Source organism: Urocitellus parryii, chromosome 1, assembly GCF_045843805.1.
Source record: "Urocitellus parryii isolate mUroPar1 chromosome 1, mUroPar1.hap1, whole genome shotgun sequence".
In the NCBI taxonomy this organism is placed as follows: domain Eukaryota; kingdom Metazoa; phylum Chordata; class Mammalia; order Rodentia; family Sciuridae; genus Urocitellus; species Urocitellus parryii.
Window position 1 is genome coordinate 266,010,775 of NC_135531.1, and position 13,810 is coordinate 266,024,584.

The 13,810-nt window shown below is 53.4% G+C and overlaps 1 protein-coding gene across 1 annotated transcript in view; it reads right to left on the reverse strand.

The window, feature by feature from the left end:
• Positions 1–6,052: 6,052 nt before the first annotated feature.
• Positions 6,053–13,810, reverse strand: part of Cfap65 (cilia and flagella associated protein 65) — a 33,137-nt gene continuing 25,379 nt past the window's right edge. The window contains 11 exon segments of the mRNA XM_026390308.2: positions 6,053–6,173; positions 6,288–6,425; positions 7,225–7,782; positions 8,278–8,406; positions 8,795–8,997; positions 9,224–9,268; positions 10,496–10,603; positions 10,770–10,883; positions 11,143–11,286; positions 12,425–12,583; positions 12,686–12,877. Of these exon segments, the coding sequence (XP_026246093.2) occupies positions 6,053–6,173; positions 6,288–6,425; positions 7,225–7,782; positions 8,278–8,406; positions 8,795–8,997; positions 9,224–9,268; positions 10,496–10,603; positions 10,770–10,883; positions 11,143–11,286; positions 12,425–12,583; positions 12,686–12,877 (1,911 nt within the window).

Here is a 13,810-nt window from a genome sequence, read left to right on the forward strand (position 1 = left end):
GACTGAACAGGGATCTCATCACCCTCAGAGAACCCAACTCACTCTGAGCCCATCTAGCTCTTCATCTCGTTCCTATTGGAACCTTTGGGTCCCACAGAGAAATCTAAGGATCCTGCCATGCCACACCCCAACCCTTGATTCTGCCCAAACACTCATCCCACACAAACTATTAAGACCTCACAGAGAAATCCTAAGATTTGAATCCCCTCAGCAAGGCTCTCAGATTCCAACCAGACACCCATCCCACATTAGGGACATGCAGATTCTACAGAGAAACCCTCAGACTCAACCCTGAGCTCCCACTCAGGTTTCCATCCCAGGAAAAGGGCCCCAGAAACCCCAGAGAAGTGACACCTCCCCCCAAGTAGAGAGCCCCTCCCACGAATAGCTCAGCTTCTCAGTACTGCTGGGCCGCTTAGTGGTGCTGGTGGCCAATGTCTTTTTCCTCAAAGTGGTCTGCTCCCACCCCTTCCCCTCATTTCCCTGGGAAATCATCCAGGGCTTTGGAGACTGAAGATGCAAATTCTGTGAATGTTGCCTGCTGCCACCCTGGTCCCATCACCAGCCCCTCCTTTCTAGCCTGGCTTCTCTAGTCCCCGCCCCACCCCAGGTCTGAAACAGGCAGATGAACTCCTTCCCTGGGGCTGTGCAAGGTTGGTCTCCTGGGAGACAGAGATAACTCAGTGCAGAAACCAGCCCAGATCAGGCCGACTCTGGAGGGAGCCCCGCCTAGCCAGATCCATGGTCCCCTCCCACCAGAAGCGGAGCCCCTCTTCCCTGCCTCTCAGTAGGGTTGGAGATCTGGCCACCATCCAAGGAGATGGGAAGCAGCCACTGCCTGTTCACCCAGACACAAGGCCACAGGGCTGCAGGGAGGGGGCACATAACACACACCTTCGAAATCAGATGGAGACAGAGCCATCCATAGTTACAGGCACACGGATAAGATACCACACGTTTCACACGTGAACAGCCTTGTTCTAGGATTCTGTATAGACACTTTAATGTCATACTCATTTATGACAGATGTTTGTTCACTCACTTATTCCCCAAATATTTAATAAGATGTACCACATGCAAGGCACTGTGTGGGGTGTCGGATTCACACATGACCATGACCTTGTGCACTTTCACATGCACACATGCCCACTCTGCAGTTGCCCAGAGAGACATCATTGGAACTGCCCAGCCATTGTTGTACAGGCACAGAAAGGCTAGAAAGAGTGGGCTCTGGAGCCAGGCTGCTACTGGGATCAAATTTTAACTCCACTGCTTATAAGTCGGGCGATATACTGTGCTTCTCAAGTTTTTTTTTTCCTCTGTGAAATGGGAATAATTGTCTTTATTAAAGACTGTCATGAAGATTTAAATACATGCAAAACAGAAAACTGCCCTACAGCATGTGCCTAACAAATGTTAAAGATTACTGTCGCCTGCAGTTATAACAGCTTTTGTGGCATGGTTCTCCCCACCGTCCCACCAGAGGCTGGGCTGGGATCAGAGGTGGTCCAGGCAGCAAGCAGGGTGCGGAGATCTGTCTCCTCCCCCTCCTCCTGGCCCTGGGAAGGCCAGCACGCACTCAGCATGGTGCACCTTCACACCTTGCCTGCTCATGACCTCTTTGACAAGGTCAGAGCAGGTGTCCCAATTTCTCTTGTTTCTGCACAGGCCTCTGCTCTCCAGGAAAAAACACCTGGGAATGAAACCAAAGATCTGGCTTCTGCTCCCATTGCTTTTCTTGGCTCCATCTGTGGCCTTTAGCCAGTCACTCTCACTCTTGGAGCCTCTGGGTTTTTTTTTTTTTTTTTTTTTGCCTGTTAAGTTAAACTGGCTGATGATCCTGGAGGGGCCTCCTAACCCTGCCTGCTGTGATCCTGTAATGCCTTAGGAAGGCTCACTCCCCTCCCCATCCAGCCTCTGCCTGCCCCACCCAGCCACCCACCTGGCCCAGCCAGAGTGAGGGGGCGAGTTGCCAGTGGTCTCCATGGGGACTAATCTCCAAGAAGGTCAATGAGGATCTGGTACTGCCTTGGCTGGATGGGGATTAGCACCTGGGTATGAGCCCCCCTTCCTGGTCTCCCCACTCTCACATAGATTCTGGATGGCTTCCAAGCCCAGAAGTTCCAAGGCCAGGTCAGAATTAATAGAGTAGGGCAAGGCAGTTTCCCTAGCTGTTGGCCTGTCCACTGTGACCAAAAAGAAAAAGGGAAGAGATGGAGTCACATCTAGGCCCATCACTTCTCCTGCCCTTCAGTGTCTACTCGTGGCATGAGCTTGGTCCCTTTTTACCTCCAGTCCTTTAATGGGAGAATGGTCTTCCAGAAGGGGGAGGGGCATCCCCAATAGCCCCACCTCCAGCCCAGCTGTCCCTATTCACAGCCTACCTCTATATCCTCAGTGGAGGGGCACTTCACCACAGTGCCCCCTTCCTCCACCCACGCTGTGCCTTCCACCTGTGGTTACAAGATGTTCTAAACCTACATCTTTCTGCAGTGTCCATCTCCTGTTCTTTCAAATTGTCCCTATGTCTCTGTTCCCCTTCTCTGGGTTCTCTCTGTCTCTGGTCTCCCTGTCTGAGGGTCTGCAACCTCCTGGGGCCCTGACTCTCCCCTGTGTTCTCACTCAGCTCTGGGATGCACATTCTGTCCTTTCTGTCCCTGTTCCCAGGCCCCTTTCTCAGCCTTCCCCCACTGCCATTTCTCTTTGGCTGTTTCCCAGTCCCCCCATGACTGCACTCCAACTGCTCAGTCCTTTTTCCTTTTCTCCCACTACCTGTTCCCTCCCCCATCCAGGGTGCTGACAGGGATGACAGGAAGCAGGCTCTGGCTTAGAGCAGGGAGGGGGGAGGGGCCGCCCGAACACCAGCTGCTAAGGACCCCCCTCCCCACGCAGCCCAGCACCTGCAGGCTTGGCAGGCGCCTGGAGACTCCACCCTCTCTGGTCAGTCAGGGAGGAGGGACCTGGAGGAGAGACCAGATCCTGGGTAATGGCCAGGAAATGCAGAACTTGGGGATGGGTACAGAGTGGAAGTCTGGGGAAATGGGGCCCTGGGGCAGGAACAATGGTCTCTATCACCAGATCCCCAGGCCCTAGACCTTCCCTTCAAGGACTGCTTCTGGGGGGTCATTTCCTAGGGGAGACCTCTTTGTTGTTCAGCCTCAGGGCATGGAATCTCAGAGGGGAGCTGTAGCTCCCTGCCCTGGTTGGGGAGAGGAGGGGAGGGGATACCCTCAAAGACCCAGGGAAGGTGTGCCAGGCCAGGCCCCTGACAGTCAATCATTCAGTACCAGGCAAAGAGGAAGGCTGGGCCAGGACAGAAGCCTGGTCAGGAAGGCCAAGATGGGGGCTGCACACACCCAGCTGGAGGCCCCTGGGTCCTCCTCCACCTTGGAGCTGTTCCCCCAAGAGCCCACCTTCTCCCCAGATTTGCCTGGGATCTGTCAAAGCCGTCTCACCACCCCACCCCCAACTTCTATGACAGGGACTCAGTAGATCCTGTGGGACCTCAGGGTAGTTGGGTGGGGAGGGCAGTAGAGTGAGAGAGGTGGTGAAGGGGACAAGCCAGCATCTCCAGAAACATTCAATTTTGGAACCACTTCTGACCCTGGTCCCCAGCACCCTGGGGGTTGTCTCTGCCTGGGGATACAGTTCCCTCCCGTGATGCTCCCTCATCTCAAACGGAAACTAGAAGCTCTTTAATTCTGTCCAAGGACCCTTCTACCACTCCTACATGCTACTAGCCCCTCTGGTGCTAGCTCAGCTTGGCTGTGCATTGTCCGGAGGAAGAGGGTACTTCACAGGGCAGAGACTCAGTTCTGGCTTGTCCTGACTCTAGGACTTGTATGGAGCCCTTAGTTCCGGGGGCCTCAAGCAGAAGGCCAGGGCCTGACAATCTCCATTCCCCCTCCTGCAGGTTACATGTTTGCATTTTGGGCAAATGAAAGGGGGGGAAGGGCCTGTTCTAGATGTGGGTTGTGGATAACTATCCAGAAACTGGCTGTGAGCTGGGGACTACTTAAACCTAGTCCACCCAATTGTCTGAACAAGGGCCCTAGGATTGGAGTTAGGGAGGTGAGTTGTGTATCTTGGAACCCTATCTTTGTCCTTTTCAGTCTTTAGGATGGTCTAAGACTAAGACGTTGGACTGAAAGGAGTACCAGAGAGGTGGCAGGAAGGGAAATCTCAGGCCATCAGCAAGCAGCCCCAGAGATCTGAGGGGTGAATTGAGTCCCCATCCGGCCCCACCCAGATTTTCCACACCTCATAGCTCTGGCTCCAGCCTCCGGCAGGACCTCCATCTTCCCCATCAGGAGGGCTCAAAGTATAGCTAGAAGTCCAGGAACCAGGATATGGAGGCAGGGAAGGCCATCACCCTGTGGGAGGCCAGACCAACACTCTCATTGTGCAAATGGGAAAATCGAGAGGCTGGGAAATGACTTGCTCAAGACGGACTAGAATCTGAGTTTCTACCTCCAGAAGGGCATCTGTCCCAAACCACAGCCCCCTCCGCCACCCTGTTGGAGCGTGCTCAGCCCGCATTACCCGGAATCGAGCCGGGCAGCCCAGAATCTGCGGGCAAGGCGGGCGGGGCCGGATGGGAGCCGGATCTCCCCGGGGAGCGGCGCACCCTCTGCGACCCATATGGTGGCGGCGGCGGCAGGCAGGTGCCTGCGTGGCGATCCGGCTGGGCCCCGGGGTTGGTGCTGAGTGGCCGCCCCTGCCTCACGCGAGCCGAACGAACAAAACGCTCAGGTCCGGTTTGTGCGAGGGGCTCGTCGCGGGGCGGGAGCGGAGGGCCCGGGGCCTGGAGGTGGCCCTCGGTGTTCTCCTGGTCCTGGTCTTCCGCGAGCGCAGTGCAGCTCAACGCTCCGCTAGCCACCTCCCTCACCTGCGCACAACTGTGGCTGACACGTCGGCGGCCGCGGCAGCCACCACAGGTGCACACCTGGCCCGCCCCTCCTTCCTGGCCACTCTCCGCCCGGCTTTCCTGGCCCCTCTGCCCTGCGCTGTCCTGCTTGGCTTCGTCCCCAGCCCACGCCCCGAAGCTTGTGCCAGGACCCGGGCTCAGCGCACTCTTATACCGCAGGTCCAGTCCCCGCCCCTACACACACACACACACACACACACACACACACACACACACACGCACACGCACACACACGCACGCACACTCACACCTGTCCGGGCGCCCGTTTGCTCGGGGCAAATATTGACTCATGGAGGAGGAGCGCCCCCCTCCTCTCCCCGGCTCGGGCTCTGAGACCGGAGCTCCTCCGAGGCCTTGGCGGCGGGGGTGAAAGGGAGGGTGCCGGGGACCTGGGCGCCTCTGGAACAACACCAGATGTCACTTTTCCACCCACCTGCCTCTGGGCTGGGAGGAGCCGAGGAGCAGAGGACAGAGGCTGCCGGGCGGGGGTTAGAGGAAAGGGAGGAGGACGTTCTAGAAAAAGTGGAACATCTTTTGGTCTAGGGGTCAATTAATTCATAGTGGGAATCGCTTAGTTGGGACTGTGGCCCGCTGCCTGATGGTGACTTTGACCGGTGCCCCAGAACCTAGTTCTTGGCCCTTTGCGGCGTGCCTCAGTTTCCCTTACAATCTGAGTTCCAGGAGACCGGCAAATGTTAAAAGGCTGGCTTGGGGGTGCAGAGCCTCAGAGCAGACGAGTGGGGGCAAAGAGAAAGGGGTGCTCGCCCCGCCTCATGGCCACCTGTTTCGCTGCCCAGGCCTGGCGCTGAGTTTCTGTCCATCAGGCTACACCCGGGCAAAGGCCAGCTACGCCCTGCCCCGGAGCGCCCTCCGCTGGCCAGACTGGGTCCAGCGCCCGGCAGCTAGAGAGCTGTCATCCAACTGAGGTGTGGAGCAAGGAAGGACATTCTTCTAGCCCCTAAGTGCCCAGCGGTCGCTGCGGTTCCATCCTGGCCGCTCCCACCTTCCACCCCTCTCAGAGTGCATGCGCGTTTCCCCCTCGTCGGGGAAATAAAGTCCAGGTAGAGAGAGAAAAAGGGCTGGATGCTTTACTGGCAGGGCGGTGGAGAGGGAGCTTGGCGGGACCTAGGTCGGCATGTCAGAGAGGCTGGGCACGGTAGCCAGCAAAGAGTCGGGAGGAGGTGGCGCCACCGGGACGGTTACCTCCTCTTGCTGCGTGGGCAGCAGAGGGTCTAGGGTCGGCATCCTGGAAGACAGAAAGCCCCAGATAGGGGTAAAGGCGGGGCTTCCGACCGCGCCTGCCCGCCCCTGCAGCCGCTCAAGCCTCTCCAGCGAGGTCAGTGCGGTCGCTGGCCCCCACCTGGGCACGCTGAGCGGCGGCAGAGCGATGATGCGTGGCCGCGAGGTGAGCACCACCTCCCCGCGGCTCGCCTCCACCAGGATGTTCTGGATCATGTTCTCTAGCAGCGCCTCCTGCAGGTTGGCGAAAGCGGGTAGCCTGTGAGGGGGAGGGGGTGACAGCTTTTGAGAGGCTGGTTGTGCTGGTTGTGCTGGTTGTCTGCTCACCTCCTCGGTGCAGCACAGTGTGAAAGGGGCTCTATGCAGATTCCCTGTCACTTACCCCGCAACACTTTGGGACATCCTGATCCAGTTTCACAGATGCTCAATATATAGCCAAATGAGACCAACTTAGTGGCACAGGCCTATAATCCCAGCTACTCAGGCTGATGTAGGAGGATTGTTCTGGGATGTAACTCAGAGGTAAAACACTTGCCTAGCATGGGTTCAATCTCCAGTAACTGGGATTGGGTGGTGGGAGGGGCGCTACTTATAGAAGTGGTGGGATTGAAATCTAGGTAATAGAGTCAGCATCCCAGAGCTAGATTTGGAGGAAGGCAGTTATGAGTGGGTGCAGAAGGGATGAGTGGGACCTATGGTTATCCCCCCAAAAGACAATGCATCCCCAGAGCTGGCCCAGGGGAAGCTGGTGCCAGAAGAAAGTGGTTTCTTCTGGCTCTAGACATTCATTGAAGAGACTCTAAAGACTGTCACCACTTTCCTGTAGTGCTGGCTAAATGCTAACCATCTGCTTGTACAGAAGAAAATAAATAAAGCTGCAGTTGTGCTGTTATACAAATATTCCTAACCCAGGCCTTAAGCTACCAACATGATGTCACAGAACGACGAGTTAGGAAGAGATGTGCACACAAGTAGGGGCCAGCCTCAGCACCACTGTATCCTATGAACCTTCTACAGGCAGCCTCCCTCCTGACCCTCACCTGGGCCTGGCTGCTCACCTTCCAATGGCCTCTTTATTCTCATGCTCTTGCTCCTCCTTCACCAGGGTCTTCAGGTCCGGCCGCCATTGCCACTGCAGGGAGGTCTGGAACTCTGGCTGAACTGTGGGCTCAATCTCCTTCCAGGTCTCAGATGTTTCCTTTCCCTCTATCTCCTCCTCCTCTATCTCCTCTTTGCCCAACTCCTCCTCTTCTGTCTCCTCTTCTTCCTCTTCCTCCTCCAACTCCTCCTCTTCCTCTTTGCTCTTCTCCTCCTCTTCTCCCCCTTCCTTCTTCCCCAACCCTGGTTTGTCCTCCTCCCCCAACCCCAGTTTGTCCTCCTCCCCCAGCCCCCGTTTGTCCTCCTCCCCCAGCCCCTGTCTGTCCTTCTCCTGCTCCTTGCTTTTCTCCTCTTCGCAGGTGCTGGAGGGTGGAGACAGGTTTGGCACTAAGTACAGATTGCTCTTCTGGACCATAAACCTGGCTGACTGCTCATTCCAGAACTGGCAGAAGTAAGGCACCTGCTCCACCAGGATTTGGTCCACAGCTTTGTGGAAGTTCTTGTCTTCCAGCATGCCCCTGGGAGGCAGGGAGGAGGAGATAGGCTTCAATGAGGGGCCTTGCAGCCCCCTGGAGGTTCCTGACTTTGGGGCTCCCCAAGAGGCAGCTCTTGCCTTCTGTTTTCACAAGCAGATGCTAGGAAGCAGAGGAGAGCCCTTAGTCACTTGCCCCTTTCTTCCTTCTTTGGTGGAAGGCATGTTGGGGCCCATGGATTCTTAGAGGGGAACAGGATAGGATGGAGGCAGAGCCAACAGGTCAGAATGACACAGATAAGGGGTAAGGAGCCCTGGGGAGACAATAAATTGTCTCCAGACCTCGTCCAATAGCCATGGAACAGTGCAGAACTCAGATCAAGCCTCAAGGATCCCTCAGCCAGTTCCATTAGCGCTGTACTATCCTGGTAGTCTAGCAGAAGGATCTTGCATGAAAGTTCTGTTCCTCAAGAAAGGAAGTGCTGGAATTCAGGGCCAACTAAACTGGAGAAAAGGGAGAATAAATATGCTGGGCCAGTACCTGATGATGTTGGTAAGGCAGTCAACCAGGAGCTGCTTCTTCTGCTTGTAGACAAGTGTCCCCTTGTTAGGGAATTCATCTTCAGAAGCCTCTGACTCTTCCCTGGGAGTCTTCCTCTCTGGCAGCTCCCTGGGGCAGGCCATAACAATCTGAGTGGCCTGGGCAAGCCACCATGCTGGGGTGGGGTGTATAAGCCATGGTGGTAGCTGCCCAGTTGTGAGGTCATTGATATGTTGGAGCTATAATACAAATGTAGTGCTCCTGCCAAGCCCAACCCTTGGGGGGAGGCAGGGCCTAGAGCTCTGAGTTGGCAAAGGATGGAACAAGGAAGGGCAGGAGGCATAGGTGGGTTCCCCAGGGCTCTGGTTGCTTTGTCCCCTCATCATAAGGGCCCAAGCACTCGGGGTACATCTTGAATCCTGCTGCCCCTGTACTTGCTCCAGCTCCTGCCAAAGCTTGGGTGTAGGCAGCCCCTGTTCAGGGGTAGGAGAGGGAACCTTCCTTCCCAAGATTTCACCTGTGCAAGAAGTGGCAGGAGAACTCTGAGAAGAAGTTGTCCAAGAAGTAGTCAGTGGGATGGGCTCGGGCACTGAGGCTCAGGCACAGCATGCCTGTGGCGGGAGGCTGGGGGCATGGCCAGGATGTCTCCTCCTTTGTGATCTTCAGGTTCCAACTGGCAGGCCAGTTGAGAGACTGCTTGTTCTTGATGGGGGGAAGTGTCTTTGGGGAGGGGGAGGCATGAGTGACAGGGGTTTGGAGACCACACTCCCATCACCAATGGGTTCATTGTCCTAGCCCCTCAACCAGACCTTTTGGTCCACATGGGAGTATGGCCCTTTCACCCTTCCCTTCTAGGAGCCTGGACCATGGGGTTGAAGTATCTCTGGAAACAAACAAGGACCCTTCCAATTTACCACAAGTAGACAGGCCTGGGCTCATGCCTCACCTTGTACCTCCTCATGGGCTCACAGGCAGTACAATATGCTCTCTTCTGTGGAAGGAGAGACCCTTGCTTAACTCTTGCTTAAGATGCAAGAGGCTTAGCCCATGTCCCCCTTCTTCCTCTCTCTGGCACATGGAAGACCTGAAACCAGTTTCTGGCCCTGCTGTCTTCTTGGTCCTGCCCACTTCCCAGTCACACCCTCTTCTGGAACCTTCCCTAGGAAAGTACTGCCTGTAGACGTGGGAAATCTGGTTACCCAAGTGAAGGAAAGAGAAGGAAATGCTACCAAAAGTGGGCAGGATGCTCCAAAGCGGCTTGTTCTTGTGCCTTGGAGCTCTGGGGTTCTGTGACACAGGAAAGTAATGTCCCTTATGAAGACTTGGTCTGAAAATCCCTCTCCCAGTGCCCCGGGGAGGGATCTGTATTCACAGATGGGCTGGCATTTTAGAGGGAGCAGAAACTTTCTAGGAGCTCAGCGTGGTAAACAGAGAGGTGACTGAGGAGCAGGAACACCAACACAAGCAGACTGTGAGACTGGGAGGCACTGTCTTGTATTTACTATCAGTTTCCCCCCAGAAATACTAAAACCTGTGTTTAGGAAAGGCTCACTGGGTGCCAGGTTCCGTTGTAGGCACTCTACACATATTAACTCATTTAATCCTTATGATAAGGCTACAAAGCAGATATTTCACTCACATTAAAAATACTTTTAAACTTTTATTTTGTATACATAAAGGCAAGAAATGTGACAATCCTCCATTACCCAGTCACTCAGCTTTAACAATCAGCAACCCAGGGCCAGTCTTGTCTCATCTGTCCCTACTTCTGGATTATCTTGAAGCAAACCCCAGATTCATATCACCCTCATTTTACAGTAGAGGGAACTGAGAGGTTAAGTCACTTGTTCAAGGTCACAGAACTAGAAGCGGTAAAAACCAGGAATCAAACTTGTACCACATGCTTCTAGAGCTTGCACCTAAAGCCAATAGTGGACACATGTGGACCAGGACTATGGCTCAAAGAAGGTGAGATCTGTGTTGTTTGCCCTGTGTCCCTAGTACCCAGCATACAGCTGGCATTCTTGAAGCAGGAAATGGTCAGTCAGCCTTTGCTCCCACCCAGTTGCTAAGAGAAGAGTCCAGTGAATAAAATCTAACCTCTTAGGGCAGCCTGGCCAATTTTGCATGGAAGACCACCTCAGCCCACCACCTCTATCCCCTCTGATGAGGCCAGTTAGAAGATGTGGGTTTGGGAGACCCACTCAGCACTCCTCACCTTTACTTTCCTGTCTGTGATGGTAAATTCTGCCTCCTGTCGCACCTTCTCATCTGTCCACTCCTGGAGCTCCTTGTGGTACTGCTTCATGAGCTCCTGCCGGTACACCTGGGCCCAGCACGAGGTGACAGAAGGCCTAGCTCTGGAGGGTCTCAGCTAGGGCTCACCTGGGGCCTGTGCTGCAGCCCCCCTACCCTCCTGCCTTTCTTTGGAGGTCTGAGGATCTCAGAGCCTCCCTCTACCCCACCTTCATCTCCCTGGGGCTGGTTCCCACCTTGCATATCAGGTCCACACTGTAAAAGCTAGCATGCACTGAGGTCTTCAGGGTCACCACAAAGGGAGCTGTCTCTTCAGGAGCCAATTCCCCTATCATGGGTCTCACAGATATCTGTTGGTTTGGGGAAGGAGTCTTTAGAGTTCTACAAGGATGGGATTGGATGGGACGACACGGGACAGGAAGGGATGAGATGGGAAGAGACAGGTTGAGATGAGACAGGTTGTGACATGATTGGATAGGATGAGACAGGATGGGTCAAGGTGGGATATAATGGGATGGGATGGAATGGGATGGAGTGAGATGGGATGGGTCAGGAGAAGTCTGAAGCCCTGCTAGAGGTTCTGGGTCTGTGGGGAAAGAAGATTCTCACCTCCCCAAAATCTAGAGGCCTTGGCTGCCAGGAAAAGACAATTGTCTCATTCTTGGAGATGTTGTTGAGGAAGAGTAGGCGGCTACACTTGCTCTGAACAGGGATGTTTCCCAGGGATATATGAGACTGGGACAGGAAGACAGCCTGTTGGTGGAGATAGCATAACAGTAGCTTTTGGAGGTGAAGAGATAATAACAATATAATCACTATCAGTCTGATATATTCAACAGGTCAGGTATTGCACTAAGTCAGGTATACCCATGCATCTGACCTTCATAATGGCCTATGACATAGGTGCTACTATCATTCATTCCCATTTGACAGATGTACTTCTAAGGTTCAGAGAGCATGAATAACTTTTCTAAATGCCTCTCACATGCAGACCTAGAATAAACCCACCCAGGCTCATAGTAAAGCCCATGATTTCAGCCATTAAAATAAGCTTGGAAGAGCTGAATCAGAATTAGCTTAGAGAAGACAGAATTAATGCCAACACTATTGGAGACTTTGATGGATAGTTGTAAATGAACAGATGACCAGATATTAGCATATTCCCTGGGCACAGAATAGGAGCTGTGTTTTAGGGATGTCTGCAAAGACTGAAGCCACACAGAAGAGGCAATTTCTTCCCATACAGGCCCTGAGTGCTCAGAATAGGCACTTTTTCTGGTTCTTTCTGTGTTCCAGGGCTTCCACAGTGCTTATCCTGGAGTAGGATTACAATGAGGGTCTGAATAGAAGGGTGGACAGGTAGAGATAGTGATTGAATAGATGGGCCCATGGATGAATGGGGGATGGATAGATGGATATATAGACTAACAAGGAGTATGTGGGTTGATAGATGAATGAATGCATGTATGGGTAGGTAGATGTTCAGGTGGATGGATGAACAGGTCACACTTGCCAAAAATGAGAAGCATATGAACTAAAGGTAGTAACAGTGACCCTTGATAGCTTTCAGCAAAATCCATCTAGGTCCAGGGGAGGGACTATTTTGTATGAAGATAATAATTGGAATAGGAGGACTTCTTTCTAAACCCTGAAGAAAGGACAGGAGCTTGAGTAAAAATGCCTGCGGGCACTAGGTGGCAGGGTAAGCCTCCCATGGAGCTGCTCTTGCCTCTAAACCTGGAGGAAGGCTGGTTCCAGGCCTCACCTCTCCATCAGTCCCTCCTCAACTCCATCTCATTTCCTTCCCACCTCCTCACCCCTCTGAACTGGCCACTCTGGGCTCCAAGGCTCTCTAAGTTCTCAAGGCTTTCCCAGGTGCCTTTCTCCCTACCTGTCCAGGAACCATCATCCTACAGTGTGTGGAGTTGTTGTCCCATGACGAGATGCTGTGGAATGGCGCTGTGTCACCCATGACACAGGGGTCATAGCCTACTCCCTGGAAGCGGATAAGGGCTGAATTCCATCCCAGGATGTGTATGGGCACGTCCACCTGAGAAGTCGGGAGGGTGGGATCGGGGACTGGTTATACAATGGCCTGATAAGGAAGCCACAGCTCCAGCCCCCACCCTATATCATCTAGGCTGCTGCTCACTGTATAAGTCTTGGCCTCAATGGGTGAGAAGATCCACAAGACCCGAGCAGTGGTACCTGGCTGGATCTCACCTTTGGGGTTGATGCAGCAGAAGATGGGGTGATCAAAACTTTTTTCCTGAACCTGTGACAGGACGCTGGTCTGGACCTCATATGTCACAGGCACTGAGCCACCATTGTACAGCTCATAAATCTGTAGGGGACAGGAATAGAGACCTCCACACCAGCTCAGGACTGCAGACCAGAGATCCCAGGACTCTCTGTGTACTGTGGGAAGACAAGTTGAGCTCCACCATATCATCTGAAGAGTCCCTGAACTCCCCTAACAGCCTCTGATTTGAGCATCTAGAAAGGATGTAACTGTATAGTCAGCCTGTGACCTCTGAGGATAATCTCTAATCCCATTTGTAAAGGTGCAGCTTATTTTATTTGTCCTCAGTTTACCTTGCAAAGTTATAAGGGGACTCTAGGGAGTGTGCCTAGTGTTGGGACTTGGGAAAATGTCCACGTATGCACCATCCAGACCCTTCTTTGTTTTATAGGCTCTCATTCCAATCCCCCACGAGACTGTCACTTTCTACATCTGCCATTAGAGGGAGTAACTGCTTAAAGCAGTTAAGGGAGTAGAAGGAAGGTCTACTACAAAGAGTGTCCTGAAGAAACCAGAGACCGTCTATCCAATTCTACTTTTTAGAGATGAGAAAACTGAAGACCGGGAGAACGAAGGGTTGGCCTGCATTTGGTCCTGGAACCTTCTCTTTCTCAGCATTTTCTCCTGCATATGCTCACTTTAGTTATTCAGCCTGGCCCACCCTATTAATCTCCAGACCAACGGAGTGAACATTTGTGCCAGCACCCTCCTAATTCATATGCTGAAACATAATCCCCAATGCAGCCATCTTAAAGAGGGAGGCCTTTAGGAGGTGATTGGGTTATAGGGTGGGGCCTTCATGAATGTAGAAAAGGCCCCAGGGAGTGTTTCATTCTTCCATCATGGAGGACACAGTGAGAAGATGCTACCTATGAGCCAGGAGAACAAGCCCTCACTAGACACAGAATCTTCCCAGGCCTTCATCTTGGACTTCCCAGCCTTTAGAACTGTAAGAAATGAATACCTGTCTTTATA